Source organism: Sarcophilus harrisii, chromosome 4, assembly GCF_902635505.1.
Source record: "Sarcophilus harrisii chromosome 4, mSarHar1.11, whole genome shotgun sequence".
NCBI lineage: Eukaryota > Metazoa > Chordata > Mammalia > Dasyuromorphia > Dasyuridae > Sarcophilus > Sarcophilus harrisii.
In genome coordinates this window covers 275,591,769-275,608,874 of record NC_045429.1, presented here as the reverse complement: position 1 = coordinate 275,608,874, position 17,106 = coordinate 275,591,769, and the positions used below count along the sequence as shown (strand labels likewise).

The 17,106-nt window shown below is 37.2% G+C and overlaps 1 protein-coding gene across 4 annotated transcripts in view; it reads right to left on the bottom strand.

Annotated features, from left to right (window-relative positions):
* The window catches only part of KIF6 (kinesin family member 6), a 433,287-nt gene that overhangs the window by 60,300 nt on the left and 355,881 nt on the right, over positions 1 to 17,106 (bottom strand). For all 4 annotated transcript variants that reach the window (XM_031964905.1, XM_031964904.1, XM_031964907.1 and 1 more), the window contains exon 16: positions 15,352 to 15,402. In XM_031964905.1, coding sequence (XP_031820765.1) covers positions 15,352 to 15,402 — 51 coding nt within the window. The remainder of the gene's footprint in view (positions 1 to 15,351; positions 15,403 to 17,106) is intronic.

The window sequence follows — 17,106 nt, the reverse complement described above, 5'->3', positions numbered from 1 at the left end:
GTCAGTTAGAGTTAGAAGCAAATTTAGAATTGAAAAAATTTGGGCACTAAAATATTTGTCCAAGCCCTTTATTTTATACGCTGAGGAGCTGATACCCAGAGGGATAAGATGATTGGCCCAAAGTGACACATTTTTAAAAGGCAAGGTTCAAATTCCCAAGGTTCTGATAACTCACTGAGAATGACTGGATTATCTTCCTTCATAGAGGTAGTAATATAAGATAGTGAAAGGAATATTGGATCAAAATGCTAGAAGACCCTGGGTTTGGGTCCCAGCTCTGACATTTCTTAGTTTGTCACAGTTATTCAGTCACTCTGTGCATCTTCTCATCTAAAAATTGGGAATTATAATACTTGCAAGAATGACCTTATGTTTTTTTGGGGAGGAAAGTATTCTATATATCTTAAAGCACTATAAAAATGTAAGCTATTATTATCTTTAAGACGAGGGCAGACTGCTAGGAATAGTCCTAGTAGAGAATAGATTTGCTGCTTATAGACTCCTTTTAGTTCTGTTTTTTTCAAAAATTGTTTTTTAAATCCTAGCATTAATGGATATCCTAGTCTTTTATACCCTATGGAGTTGGTGAACAATTCCCAAAAAGCATTTAGAGAAGGCCTTAAAGAATTACACATTCAATCAGCAGATAAAATCACCAGAGCTGCTGTCTGGAGGAATATGGGGCATATATGCCACAAGGGGTCACTGTAGGCGTTCCATCTGCAGACTTAACAAAGATTGTGGAAAACAATTCCTTCTGACCCTGAACGAAGTGAGAAATGAGAAGAGATCATTTTCAGTATTTACAGCTGATGTCCCTCTGGGATTACACTGCAGTTCACAGCACTATGAATATAGGACTATTCCCAAACCTGTTCCTTGATTCATGGGCTAATTTTGTGCACACCATTCCAAGGGGCTACCATTTGGGGTGGATCACACTGAAATAACTTCTGGTACAAGCAGCTACTTGTAGAGCCAAGCAAATTTTCCTGATCTTTCTGAAGGGAATATTAAGTCAGACTTCTAACCATAGGAACATTAAGCTATCTTTTGTCTTGGGACTTCAACTTCAAATAAATCAACTCTTGTAACACCCCCTTCTTTGATTATAAGATTCTTATTATTAACCATCTTTCCCATTTGACTCCTATATAGATGATAAGTTTCTTGGGTTTACAAATGAAGCTTCCATTTGTTTTTTGTTTTTCCCACCTGGAATTCAATATTCAATAAATATTTGTTAAGTGATTAGTCACAGGTAATATCATTGCAGTTTAGTTTCTGATAACAAGTGGCTGGCACAATGGATAGAATACCAGACCTGGAATTAGGAAAACCTGAATTCAAATCCCACTTAAGATAAAAACTGTGTGATCTTGGGCAAGTCATTTAATTTTGGTCTGCCTCTGCTGAGTTTCCTTAACCATAAAATTGGAATAATAATAGTGCCTACCTTCTAGAGTTGTTTTAAAGAGCAAATGAGATAATTGTAAAGCTTAGGGCCCAACACATAAAACATAGTAAGTATACGAATGCTATTATTATTATTATTATCATCATCCATGGCTAGGCAATTTTAGATGCATGTAATTGTATTAGCTGGAATTACCTCATTTTCTATTCACTAGTGAGAGAAGAAAGCCTCAGCATTTTTGTATTAAAGTACATGAACTTGAATTAGGTGAAAACAATTTTTATCTTTCCCAAAAGAAGCTACCCTGGAGAACTCATGTGGTGGATGTGGAAGCAAGTGGTTATGACATGGGCATTTATAGAAGCTGTATGTGGGGGGTGTATAGTTATTTGTACTCAGGTTCTTTAATTATGTTATTCTCCTGTTTTGAAAACCTTTAATGGAATTCATGGTCTACTTGGGTCACCAACTAGCCAGTGGCTGACCAGTTTGTGTGATTTTATGGAGGGATGGTTGCCAATCAATACTCTTAGCTGGCATTTTTAGGAACTGAGTTCCTCCATCATCTAAATAATGTGCCAAGATGGATAGGGATTAGTAGTGGGGTCAGTGTGGTCAAGATGAAGTAGCTTTTAAAAGCTAATCTTGTTAAGTAGTTAAATGAAACCAGGGTTCTGGGGACCCCCAAATTGGGAGAATACAAGGGGTGAGGTCTTCAGCCAGTGGTATAGACACTAGACACTTTCCAAGATGAAGTGATGATGTTATTGATCTTTTACTTCTTCTGATTTTGGTAGCTTCATAATCCATAGGCTACAGCCCTAAATCCTTAGCTTGGCTTGGAAGAACTTCCACAATTCAGCCCCAATCTCTTACTATTCCCTACACTGTACTCCAATTAGATTGGTCTATTAAGAATTTTGAGAATATCCCTTATGTATTTTTACTTTTTTGGTATGCAATGGGACTTGGTACATACCTAAATCACCTAGGATGGAGGTATCCATGTGGAAGCTGCCAGGGACCTGCATCTGGGAGAAGACAATATATATTTTTCTACCATGTAGGTGGATGCAGTCTCTTTCCACTGAATCTTACCAGGCTGGGACCATCAGTCTATATTTCTGTCTTTCCAGCTGTGTCCAGATAAGAATGTCTTGCTAACCATAGGCCCTATGCATTAAGCTGTGTGTGGGAGGAAGGTCTATCTTCTTTTTTCCTTTTTTGGCTTTGTGGTCCTAAGAATCACTTTGGGGTTTTGCTCTATTTTATTGGTTCTTTTCGGTTCTAATTGTAGGCAGCAGAATCCCTGGAGCCAAAAGCTCAGGCTATAGTAATCTTGAAGTCAAGTTTTCAGGCAAGATGTTGCTGCTTAGTTCAGCAAGAAAACTCGGAGAAGCCGGGGTGCTGGAATGCAAGTCTGGGGGAACTTTGAACTTGGAACTCGGGGGAATTGTGATATATAGTAACTGAGTTAAACTGTGAACCTAATGCTTCTTCCCTCACCAAATACTGAAGGGAGTGTAGAGGAAATTGTTTCCCCAGGTGTAGGGAGGGGAGAAGTATTTTTATGTTTGTTCTTGCTAAACCTTTGAAGATCTACCCCCTGCTTTTTAATGCTAATCTTATTGTTAAATAGGGTTCTGGGGACCCCCAAACTGGCAGAATACAAGGGATAAGGTCTCCAGCCAGTGATATAGACACTACACACTCTCTAATCACCTTAAGGGATTGGAGAACCTTGGGGGCAGGGGTTAAAATATAACATACCTGACTATGAGCATCACAATAAGTCATTGTGACTAGGGTACTTCTCAGCACTTGAAATGTTCATTTTGATTCTCTTCACTTTTTTGAATCATCCCTATTCTTTAGGAGTCTATACAAACCACAGGATCACAAACATAGTTTAAGAAGATACCTCAGAAGCCATCTGGTCTAACATCCTCATTTTAGAGAAGAGGAACCTGAGACCCAGAGAAGAGAAATGACTTTACCAAAATTCCATAGGTATTCAGTGGGAAAACTAGGAATGAGTCAAAGTTCAACTCATAATGAAGTATACATGTAATGTCCCCTGAGGCCAAATTGTCCAACTCACCCTAGAATTAGTAGTTTGGGTCTCCAGAGAGGTAGCTGTTAACTACTTTCAGGGTTACAGAGATAGTGCTGTAGGTGGCTATTTCCCTAAACATTAGCCCATGAGCCTTCACTGTTGGACTTCCTCTTAACAATCAGTCAGAACACGTTTTTTCCTTTTCCCTCAACATCTGGGGTAACTTTTCCATAAATATAGACCATAGGAGGTAGGAAGAAGAGGTACAGATGTAAAGTGCAGTGGTAGTGAGAGGAATACATGTGGCTATTATCCTCTACATTTTACTTTTTGATGGTCTGAACAAGGATAAAAAGGATGTGCCAGTACAATACATGTTTAGACAAATTCTACCAAAGTGGAAAAAGGCAGCAGATCTGGACTTGATGACTCTTGAGGACTTTTGGTTTCAATGACCAATCTAGCTATATTCAGAGAGGCTAGTCACCTGGTGATTAATAATTTTTTAATTATAAGTAATTCCTGATTTAATATTTACTAAGATATAAAGGAAAACTATTCTGTATAGTGAGAAGTAGCCATGCCTAAGAAATCAGGGATGCTAAAAGTATTAGGTGTGTATGGGTATATTATATATATATGTGTGTGTGTATATATATATAAATATATATATATATACACAGCTATAAACACATATGTATATGTATGTGTCTTTATATATATTTACATCTATATCTATATTATACATTTATAGATCTATTTATATAGATCTATATCCATACATGCACAAAGATTATAGAAGAAAATTCTTGCAGAGCTCTCATTTAGTATGTAGGGAGGATTTTGCCAGTATACAATATGGATGATATAAGATATATAATTTCTTAATCCTTACTAATCCCTATTCATAAGGGTAAAAACACCATGGAGAAAGAAAAGATCTTACTTACCCTCCAATGCCACGAAGAAGTTATACATTTTGTGCTGCTTATCTTTTTCTTTACATTTCTCTACCCTATTACATTCTCCAGTACAGTTATTCTGGCCTTAACAACTTAAACCCAGGCAATTTTGAAAATCTGTTCCCCTGTCCCCAGACGCCTTTGTCCTTTTCATCCTGCAGAATGCTGAATTAATTTTCACCTACCCTGAGAAAGCACCATAGCTCGCAGGGTTCTCATAATACTCATGGCTTGTATCACTTACATATTCCATATTATTTGTTATTTTTATATCTGTCCTAAAGCACTTGTTGGAACTTGGATGCAATAAATTTGCTTTAGATCTAGATGCTTGCTTTTAATTGAGAAACTAAACAGAATTTTCTGTTTTCAACAAAAGAAAGAAAGAAAGAAAGCAGTATGTTGTTATAGAATGTACAATTGTTCGTTTATTCGTTTAATAAGATTTTCTTAAAAAAATAATCCCTGAACTTTGCTCTTTTGAGGAAAACTATAAGGAAAAACATAAAAAATTAAATATAAAATGTTTACAAAGTAAAGATAAAATGATTTGTGCAGCATGATAGAAGCTTGGAGCTTAGAGTTTCCTGTAAGAAGTGACCTCTGAGGTGAGCCTATAAGGAAATCTGTTCATTCATGAAGCTAAGGGGAAAAGGGATTATAAAGAAGATGGTCTAAGCAAAATAATGAGAGATAGGATATTGTGGATGAGGGATGGCCTGTATGGGATGGAATGTAGAGTTTGTAAGGAAGAGTAATAAACCTCGAAAGACAGACTGATGAGTTGTAAAAGTCAGAGTAGTTTGTATCTCATCACAGATGCAAAAGGGAGCAACTGGAGTTTTTTAAGCTCAGGATTGTCAGACCCGTGCTTTAGGTTTATCAACTTCTGCTTGAAATCCAAATCAGGAATATTTGAGAGGATCTCTATGAAGTGAGATGATCCCCACAAAAAGAAAGGATCCCTGCAAAGAGAGAAGATTCTGTGAAGAGAGTAGATCCCTGTGAAGAGAGAGGACCGCTGCAAAGGCTCAAAGAAGGAATTAAATATATCTGGCAAGATATTTTCTGGACAATCTAGGGAACACAAGTTTTCTTTTCCATATAATTTATTCCCATCTTCATCTTGTAGAGAACATGAGAAAAGTATAGAATTTGGGCAATAACTGAAGAAGAAGTGATAGATATTGAGGAAATTTATCTCCTGATGCTTCTGGCCCAGAGTGATGGATTTCCTTTTAAGCTATGCTGATAGTGAAACACATACACCTAAATGAAAAGAATGAAGTACACATGTAATGTCCACTTAGGGATGACTTGTCCAACTCACACTGGCACTGGGAGTTTGGATCTACAAAGGAGCAGTTACCACCACTTTCAAAGTCATAGGAATAATCTTATCCTCCTAAAAACTAGTTTAAAAGTCTTTTCTGTTGGACTTCCCCTTAATAATTAGCCAAGGTATATGAGGTGTTCAGAGGCAACTAGCACCTCTGGTGTGAGTCTTGCCAAGCCTTTTTCAGGGCTTCTTATCCACTTTTGCTGACCATCGCTCCCCAGCTCTCACCTGTGACTTCAATAAACTATAGTGGGTACAGCAGCCATACCTTGGTAAAATCATCCAAGAGAGTAAATAATAATGCTCAAACCTCTTGGTGAGTCAGGGGCATGTCTTCCCCAAGCATGTGAAGACTTCCTATGAGGAATAGGTGGCTGAGAAAAATTTTGTCCCAATATCCATGAAAGCAGCTGAAGAGCATTTAAGAGTTTGGTCAGATTCTGATTTCTGTTCTGCTACTGGGCTTTAAGCTGTAAGAGAGAGCAAGGCTGATAACTATGCAACTCTGCCTTACTTAAATTCACCCACGAGTAAAGATAGCACTCTAAGAAGTCATTCAAAAATGAAGGATGAACAATAGCCAGGATATTCATTTCTTCTTCTTCATTTTTTTTAACTGAAAAGGCATAGCAAAAAATAATAGCTACAAAGCATCCTCCTCAAGTCCAAGGACACATCTTTTCACAAATACAGAGTATAGGAGGAGGTGGACACAGACTTATAGTACAATGGTAATAAGGGAGGGACGTACAAGTGGCCAAGGCAAATCACAAGTCTGGAAACAAGGGACCTTCATCTCTCTCTGAACGATGACATTCATTGTGGAGAATGGTGTTGGTGATGAACAAGTTGCTGAATTCTATAATGGCACTGAGCTAAGAGTCTAACTTAGACCTTCAGAAAGCAGAATACGTGAGCCATATTATGTCACCCTGTCACAGAAATGTCTTTATGGAGTTATGTTTTAATGTCACGCCTTCTGCTTTTATGGAGGACTGATAAAAGGATCCTCCGCTTGAACAGCGTTTCTGTATCTTTTGTAAAATTGCAGTTGAAGATATTGTTCACTGTGTCACCCAACGTCCTTCACACAAGGATCCCTGTAATAAACTATGGCATAGGTTTAGCTCTAGAAAACATTTGCTTCTGAACATGAACTGTGTGCTGCTGGTTGTCAAAAAATGAAAATGTATAATTCCTCTTTCTTAGTAGCTAGAAAATGGAGTGAAATTTATTGTTAAAATGTGGTAGTAATCTACTTAGTTGTGGGGTCTGAAAGCAGTCATTCTTTCTGATTTCAGCTATAATCTGTTTCATGTTTAAATGTCAGAGAGAACTTGGTAAATACTAAGCACTTAATGTTTGTTGAATTGTTGAATTTTAGTCCACAGACTATAATTTAGAAGCAGGTAGGATATAAATCCTAACTATTTCAATACTTCACAATCATTTGTAAAGGGGTCTGGTCTTTGTGAATTTTTAACTAAACTTTGTGAATTGTTAACTAAAGGCTTCATTCATTTCCTGCAGTTTACCAAAATTGGATATAGAGAAAGGATAATGATGAGTTTCTCTGATGATGAGCTTTAAACAAAGACTTAGTGTGTCCTGGGGTCAGTCCTTGCTTGGTGGGTGGGATCTATTAGGGCAAGGATTCACAACCCTTTTCAAATCCTTTGCTTACAGTAAATCTTCCCATACATTCTATTCGACATTAAAGGAAATAAATTCTATAGTATACTATACATATACATTTAAGAATAAAATAACAACACCTAGTCAAACCAAAGGAAATAAATCCTAGAGTTTCCTATGCATGTGCACATAATTAAAAGAGATTCATTATTTTCAATAGAAAAGTAGAGGTTTTTTGAGAGGTATTCCCCATATCCCCTTAGCAAACTCTCCTGAGGGTCCACATTACTGAGGCTGGGAACCACTATACTTAGGACTGCTGGAATTAGCTGAAAATGTCTAGAGAGCCAATTGTTAAATGATCAATATGAATATTTCCAGCTATCACAAATTGTAAACCCTAAAATCATGGCTGGGTTGATTGTTTTGTTGATTATCAAGTCTTAAGAAAGTGTTAATAATATAGTTTAAATTTAAGCATGTATCCTGGTTACATTTTCTTTTTCTGGAGAGATCACTGTTAAATATTTTCCGGCATACCCATGCTGATACTTGACCTTATGTCCCCACTGCCTAGTCTTTAAGAACCCAGGATCACCTCCAATGCATTAAGATGTTTCAGTGGAGAACCCCAAGACTTCTAATCCAAGTACTATAAAATTTAAATACATGAAATGACTACTTTTATTCTATTTATGTCCTCTTAACTAGACTATAAGAGTCTGAAAAGCAAGATCTTTTTGCTTTTTCTTCTCTTCCTTACTCAAGCCTTCCCCTCAGCTAAGATTCTTGTCTATTGAAAAAAAAGACTATTCTAAGTGAATTCCCACGCCATCTTTGTTTGATAGATGTCTGCGAATGTATACCCCAGTTCTATGAGATAATTTCCCCTAACTTTCTTTTCCCTTCCCTGCTTTTTCCAGTGTATTCCACTTCCTCTCCCTTCCCATTCTTTTCTTAACACCAATATACAACAGACCACTCCCAGGTTTTGTCTAATTGGATTCCCCCTATGAACTGTGTTGACACATATATCATCTCTCCATATCTGAATGCAAGCCATTTATCCTTCTTTGGTCTTTTATCATTGTACATTAATGTTTACCTTTTTATGTTTCTCTTTACTCTTGTGTTTGATCATCAGTGTTTCTCCATAGCTTTGTCTGTTCATTATGAATATTTGGAAGTTCTCTAATTTTATTAAAAGTCCCATTTCCCCACTGTGTCATCATTTTCAATTTTGCTGGATAATTTATTCTTGTTCATTTCTTTTGTCTTCTGGACATCATATTCCAAGTTCTTTACTCTTTTATAGTGGTGGCTGATAAATCATTTGTGATCCTAAATAATTTCTGAGGTTCTTTAGAACTTGAATTCTTTATTTCTGACTGATTGAAACATATATATATATATATATATATATATCTGTATGTATTTTGTGTGTGTATATATATATGTATGCATGTATGTATATGCATGTATGTGTATTTATATGCATGTGTAGATAGATTTAGATATAGATGACAGACAGATAGATAATTGATAGATAGATGGATACATGGATAGACAGATATGGAAACTCTGGATTTTCTCTATGATGTTTCTCAAAGTTTTCATTTTGAGGTTCCTTTAAAGAGGTATGACTGGTAGGGAATTTCTATTTCTACTTTGCCTTAAGAAATCTGAGTAATTTTCTTTTAATATTTCTTGAAATTTTAGGATTTTTTTTCTCTCTCTTTTGGACATAGTGTTTAGATAGTCCAATGACTCTTAATTTTGTGCTCCTTGATTTGTTTTCAAGTTCAATTGTTTTTGCTCTGCTAGTTTTGTTTTTCAGTCTTATGGCTTTATTTCTTGTTGCCTTATGAAATAATTAATTTCTATTTCATTCTTCTTAATCTTTGGGGAGATTGTTCAGGCAAGGTTTTGTATCATTTGGGCTAAGCTGTTCATTTCCTTATTGATTCTACTAATTTTCTTTCTAAAATTTTTTCCCCTTAAGTCTTCTTATTCCATTTATAAACAAAACAAAACATCTTCTAACTTTTTAAAAACTTTGGCTTCATCTCTTCCAGGAATTCTACTTGATTTTGTGGCCAAACTATGTTTTTCTCTGAGGCTTTGTCTGTAGATGTTTTGGAGTTAGTCTCTCCTTCTGTTTGTGTCTGAAATAGTTCTGCCACCAAAATAGCTTATAATAGTGGTGTTCTTTTTTATTCATCCATTCTTCCATGTGGCTTCCCAAATTCAAACTTGATTTTAGGGAGGAGCTCTGTGATACTCCTGGAAGGTAGGTCTGGGTTGGTCCTTGGAATGGTGAGTGTTATGTTATGTCTTGGGATATTGAGTGTTGTATTATCCCAGGATTTCAGGGACAAGCTTGAGACCTGTGAACTTTTAGTGTTCCCAAAGGGATCTGATCCAGGGTAAAATACGATTGGTATTCTTCTGGTTTGAGCTTTGCCCAGTAATCTTTGCTTACCGGGCTTAGGATGTATACTGTTGGACTCTACTTAGATAAGCCAGCTGGAAAGCTGTGTTGGTTTAAAGTGGCAGAACTATAGGCTCCCTTTGGTATTAGATCCCTGCCTTAGTTATTATTCTGGAGGGCAAAGTAGGTGCTAGAAGTGAGACCCTTCTCTAAGTTTGGGGTCTGAGCCACACTGCTGCTCCTGCTACCAGTGCTGATTTCTGAACTCTCTCCTTTTCCAGCCACCTCCTTACCTGAGAATGTCACTCTCCTATACCACTCTGACCCTCTTACCTACCTTACATTTATGACCCAGAATTAGTAGTAGGTGACAAAGCTTCTGGTCGGCACCTATCCCTATCAAGGTATCCTGATATGTCTGATGGAATCCTTGTATAACCTGGGATCTCTTCTTACCCTGATGCACAGTCTAACCTTGCAGGGCTCTGTGGACAGTGTGCTCCTGGCCCATCCCCAATGTCTGCAGACTTGCCTTTCTCCTTATGCTGACCTGGGTGGACCCATGACTCACTGTGACTCTTTCTGGATTTTCTAGATCTGTTTAGAGGAGTCCATGGAAGGGAGCTTACCACATTGCTTCTTATTACTTAGACATTATGGCTCCCCTAATACTTTTCAGCCTATCTGCTACATTTGACATCATTGATAAATCTCTTTTCCTGGATGTTCTTTTCTCTCTTTGTTTTTGTAACACTACTCTCTCCTTTGTCTCCTTTCCTGGCTCATCATATACATCATACCCGTGGATGGTCCCTAAGGTTCTGTCTTAGACCCACGTCTCTTCTCTATGTATTTTTTTCATGAACTCTTGATAATTCCCAGATATAGATTCTCATCTATATTTTTTTCATGAACTCTTGCCAATTCCCAGATTTAGATCCATCCTCAGTCCTTTGTGTTTTAGTACTGAATCATAATTTGCCTCCTGAATATTTCAAAATTGATGTCCCAACAAGTCTAAAACTGAATTTGTTATCTTTCCTCTGATCTTTCCCCTCTTCCAAACTTCTCTATTACTACTAAAGATAACCACCATCCTTCCAGTGTCTCAGATTCATAATCTCAGTATTATCCTTGGCTCCTTATTTTCCCTCATCATATCACATATTTAGTTCCTGCATCTAAATATTTTTGCCTTCACAGTATTTCTTACATTTAACCCCATTTTTCCACTCATACAATTACTACCTTTCTTCAGGTCTTCATTATTTTTTTTGTCTAGATTATTGTAATAGCTCTTTTCCTAATTGGTCTTACTGACCTAAGACTCTTCCCACTTCAATATATGCAAATGTAATTTTCCTCAAGTAAAAATGTGACCAGGACTCTGAAACCCCAGATAAAATAGCACCTTTTCTCTGTTTCTTATACATGACATTCCATCTCTCTTCACTATGTTTTTAGACTGACTTTTTCCATACCTGGAATATACTCTCCTTATTTCCTCCTTATATAGTCCCTTTCTTCCTCTAATTTGCGCTTCAGATATTTTTTGAATTAAGTTTTCCCAGCTTCTACCCCTCCCCCAAACTGCCAGTACCCTTCTTTCCAAAGTACCTTGTATTTTATTTTATTGGTCTTCCTTTTCCTCCTCTTCCTTTTCCTCTTCTTCTTCCTCTCTCTGTCTCTATTACCTTTTTATTTAGGCCGTATATATGTTATATGTATTTATCTCATTTGTTAAAATGAAATCATTGTGGGTAGGGATCATTTGTTCTTTATACTTATGTAGCCAGTACTTAGCATAGTTTTTAATGGTTTTTGATTGATTTTTTTTCATAGCTCCTATCATAGTATATTGCACATTGTAGGTTCTCTCAATAAATATTTATGGTTGACTACTCTCTCACTTGACATTATTACATTCTACTCTATCCAGGACAATTATTTTCAGGTATACTAATACTGCACAAACAAAGCAGTCTGGAGATCCAGAGAAAATAAACAAACAAACAAATACCACTGAATTTGGTCAGATTTAACTTGAACCAAACAGTGATATTCAGCTAAAACATAAATTAGTATCCATGTGTTTTTGGTTGTTTCCTTAATTTTTCACCTACCAGCTTATGGCTTAGTACCCAATTTTAGGTAGTCATTACCCCTTTTTTCTATTACTGTGCTTTTTAGAATTGGTCTTAACCCAATTTTAGTTAGTTATTACTCCTTTTTCTATGGTTGTGCTTTTAAGAATTGGTCTTAAACCATTCCCTTACAAAGAGCTAATAATGGTCACATATTGTATAGGTTTAACCATCATATCAAATGTGGTCACTACCATTACTACTGCAAATTACTGTAAATTATATTCTCATTGGATTTAAACCGTACTCTATAGTTTACGCCAGATGCCGTGACTATTTCTTTTTAAGGAATGAGTGTAGGATGTAAAGTTTATATTTTCTGAGAGACTTCCTGGGTGGGGCTCTAAACAAAGTACATTCTAATTTAGACTTGATCACTAAAAAGGGAACATGCATGCAACATATATATTCACGCATGTGGCTAGTCTCAGACAAAGGTCAGATGGAGGCTGCTTAAATGACTGGAAGAGTCCTTCTCCCATTGGTTTGTCACAAATGCTTAAGCTTTCACATTCAAGTCTTATTCCCTTGGCAATTGTTTCCTACTAAAATTCAAAATTGTTTGTGTCTATATGTCTGTGTGTCTGTGTGTGTGTGCACACATGTATGCTCAGGTGCCAGTATACTCAGATGGTACCTACATGTATACAGAGCCATAAAAATCAAAACCAAATCAATATCTAAAGCAACATTAAGTTCACTGCTGAATGTTTGATGTGCTTCTTGGGCAGCTGGCTTGGGTAGCTGGTTACCACAGGGGTCTGTTTCACTGTAGAGGGATTTGATTACAATATGTCAATGATGTTACTAGGAAATAACATTGTTTAGGGCAATGTTATTGGGGGGGTGCCAATACACATGTACAACATATATAAATGAATTGGTTCGTATATAGGGACAGAAAAAAAAATCCAGTCAACCATTAAGAGAAAGGAGATAGAAGGATCAAGACAGATGATAAAGGGAAAAGGGGAAAACTGAAGGTGGAGGGGTTAGGGAAAGTAAAAAAGAGAAGAAGTTGGCAAAATAAACATAAAAAGAAAAAACTGGAAAGGAATGAAAAATGAGCAGAAAGGAAAGGAAATAAAAAAGGACTAAATACTGTATTTAGTCACTGATTCATTTCCTATGCCTGAAGCCAATTTGGCTCTTGAGGAGTATCATAGGTCCCAAATTCATTTGCTCCTAGTGTTTCTAAGAAGTCTTCTGTCCCCAGCCTTCTGCCCAAATGCTAGCTGGAAAGGTGAGGGTTAAAATGGAAAGCTAATATATAAACAATTTATTAAGTTGAGAATTTTTCTTCAATAAGTAAAATTCACTTCTGAAATGTGGTCACCTGGGAAATGTGAGCAATGGTTTTTTTAAAATCTCAATCAAATACCCTTCTAAAGTGTTTGGACTATAACAAGGCATTTAATCTCAAAATGGCAGCTGGGAGATGTTAACACTTCCTTTCTAATTGGGATAGTATGGTTTTAAAAATAAATAGGTATTTCAACATGCTCTTAATTAGACTTCCAACCAAAGTGCTTTCTGTTTGAAGTTTCCTGATTACTTCAGGCAAATCTGATCCTTCCTGAACTTGACACCTGCTATCATTTGGAAGAAGGAGGCTTGGAGCATGATAACTAGACAAATAAGGAACCCTAGTTTACAATATAAAGGATAGGAGGCAATATGGACCTACTTGAAAATGGTGCATTAATGAAGCAATGGGAGTCTGGAAAATATTTGTGTGGCCTGGAGCCTGTGATTGGAAACATGCAGCAATTTTCCAAAAGCCCAGGTCTGCTCCAGGCAGGGGAGAAAATCTGCCTGAGCAGTTCCAGTCCCTCTGCTGAATTGGCCAGGCCTCCCAGGGGGATGGGGAGTTGGAAGCAAAGGAAGGATGGAGCTCCTTACTCCCCAAGGAAAAGTTTTACTCTGTCTTAAATGCAAACTACTTATACAGTTATTTCAAATGGTATTTTCCACATCATTGTTTTTCTATGACAAGGGCTCATTAAATGCCTATGAGAGGAGGCCAGATGTTATATGAAGAAGGACCTTGCCCATAGAACTGTCATAATGGAGCTATTGTAGCTGATTTTAGGGAATTACTGCTTATTCAATGCCCAGCACTTAAGAGCTTAGGGACAGAAAGAGAGCTCATCTGAGTCATTTTTCACCTTAGCCTGCTTTGAACCTTTCCTGAGCCCAACATTTTGAGGTCAGTTTCTCTCTATTAAAGAACTCACCTTTTGCTGGGGAAAACAATCAGCTGAGTCTGTTCAAAAGTTAAGAAACTCATTGCTCTGTATTACAATGACAAATCCAGGGTAGCAGCTTCCTCCCAGACAATGGTCAAGAGACTGACATCCCATTTCTTTTTTAAAGCATATTGGAACAGTGTGGTCCCTAGGGCTGTGGCCAGAATGTATTAAGTTTCTTATTGTTGACATTGCATCCTAGCTATTACTATCTTACTGACAATTATTATTGGTTTTAATAAAAGAAAATAACAGAAGCTCTTCACAGAACTATTAGTTGCTAGTTTCAGGTAAATCATTCCCTGTACAGTTTGGGTCCTTCTTCTATCCTTTTGACCTTGAAGATTTTTGTTTTGCAGTTGTAATAGTCCTAGGCAGGGAATTGTAAAATAGGATCCTTTAACCAGAAGATTTCCATTTTTCAATTGATTATAATTCTTCAAATGACTTAGCATTGGTGCTGTGGCTTAGTCAAGAAAAGGAGCGGGGGAATGATTTAAAGGAACTCATCTGCCTCCAAATATCTTTCCCACCAGCTCACCAAGATCTTTCTAGTCTCCTCTGTGACTTTGATTAAACAAATAAACAAACAAAAACTTGAGCGTATTTATTTCCAGGAGGCCATTGCCAAAGTGCACATGGGATGGTGGAAGCTATCTATGTCTCATTTATACATTGCGTGCCTCAAAAGTAGACTAGTAATCAACTATCTATTGCTTTGAAAATGAGAGAATAAGGTACAAAGCACCCCAGGAAATAATGAATGTGTTTTTTTGTTTGTTTTTAAAATCCATGCTGGGTAAAAAAATGTCAGTAATATGAAATGATGCTGCTTAAGAAGGAGTAAATCAGGATGGGTCATATTGTACTGGGGAACCCTGAGCAGCCAAGGGACACTGGAAGCATGGTGAGTTAGTATGACACAGAAAACAGCACATGTCTCTTTCACAATTTTGCCTACACCTGGCTCTGCCAGTAGCCCTGTAAAATGAACTTTATGCATTTATTCTTTGTTTTATGGAAGCCCTTTTACATATATAACCCCGTAATCAGGCCAGGTGGTATGATATCATATTAACCCTCCGCTCCTGACACAACAGACACATACTTTTACTCACTTAAAGCAACTCTCTGCATCTGCCGTTGGTTAATTTCTTCTTTTAGATGACCTGTCAAAGAAACAAGGGACAAAAGTATTAGTGAGTTAACCTAGGTTCTGGAAAGATGCATCAGACTGAGAAGCCTCTGACCTTCTAAAAAAGATGTCAGGTGGAGAAAAAAAGAAGGGTTATGTTTCTTAGCCCAGGAGGGAGCTTACAAAACTGGCAGTGGAAGTGACAACAAAGCCAGGAAACTCAGAGGGTCACTACAAATATGTTTTACACTCATTGGATTCAATTGTACCAGTCAGCTCTTTACAAATGGCTCAGCTGGAGCCTGTGTCTATATTAGTTATATACTTTCAAGATGTCATCACTGTGTGTTATTATTGAGGGAGGAATAGGATGTGGGTCTTTTGTTCATCCTTGGGATGAGAGAGAACTGAAATCCAGATCAAATTCCACTTTCTCCATGAAAACACATGAACTGCTGTCAAGGAAAAAAGACCCGGGGGTTTGAGTTGTCCACAAGCTCAGTGTGAGCCCACAGATATGGCTATTACAAAAGCTATGACACAATCGTAGTCTACATTAATAGAGATATCCCATTTGGAAGGATCAATGGAGGCTATAGATCTATCATATTTTTAAGGGTTCAGAATGCATCTGTAGCCTGTGTCCAAATCTCCCCACAAAGGAGACTGGAAAACTAGAATGTGTCCAGAGAAGGGCCATCGAGAGAGGAAGGGGATGAACTGCAAAGTTATATGTGAAATATTTGATGGGACTGGGGAAACTGAACCCAGAGAAGACTTAAGAAGGACATACTATCTCTTTTAAAATATTTGAAGGATTTTTAATGTGGGAAAGATATTAGACTTTTTCTGTGTTGCTATAGAAAGTTAAGACTAGACAAAATGTATGGAAGATGCAAAGCAGCAGATTTTGAATCAGCATGAAGAAGAATTTCCAAACAATTAAAACTGTCTAACTTTGTGGATTTCTTTAAAAGTGACGAGTTCTCTGTTGCTGCAAACGTATGAGGTAGCAGTATGACCTATGAGGGCTGGATATGTAAGTTCATTGATTCAGGAGATCCCTTCCATGATGCAGAATGCAAACCATCTGTGACTGCTTATTCTTATCCACTTCCTTCCCTAAGTTCATTACAGGGGCTCCACTGAACACAACATAGGCCTCCTTGGTTTTCTCCAATTATCTTTAGGTCATTTGTGAAGAACTTTGACTATGCATCTATTATCCTTTATTCTTGCCACATGACATAATTCTTTGATAGTTTCTCTTACTCCCATTCTTCAGAATTCCTCACACCCACCATTTGCATCTTCATTGCCCTCTGGTGATACTCATGTTTAATTCTTAGGAAGTACCGAATTCTATGCCTCACTATCCTAGAGCACCATCAGTAGAAGGTTAATAGGAAAAGATGGGCCTTTGCTTTTGTGGGCAATATGGAGCTAATGCATTTTCTGAAGTAATTTAGGCTTCTCTCCCCTTCCTTAACTCATTGACCATTTGCATTGTTTATCCCAGATATACATATGTTGGACAAGTTCCAAATGGTATCTATCCAAAATACATGTTAAAATCTAGACAAGAGATAGTCTTCATTCACTTGGTGTTTCCTGTAGGTTTAGCAATATTCTGAAGACCGATGCAATCAGCACAATGTTATCCACCTCACCATCCATAAAGAATTTCTCTTTAATGTGGATTCAATGTGGACCTCCTTTGAAAGAGCATCAAACACCT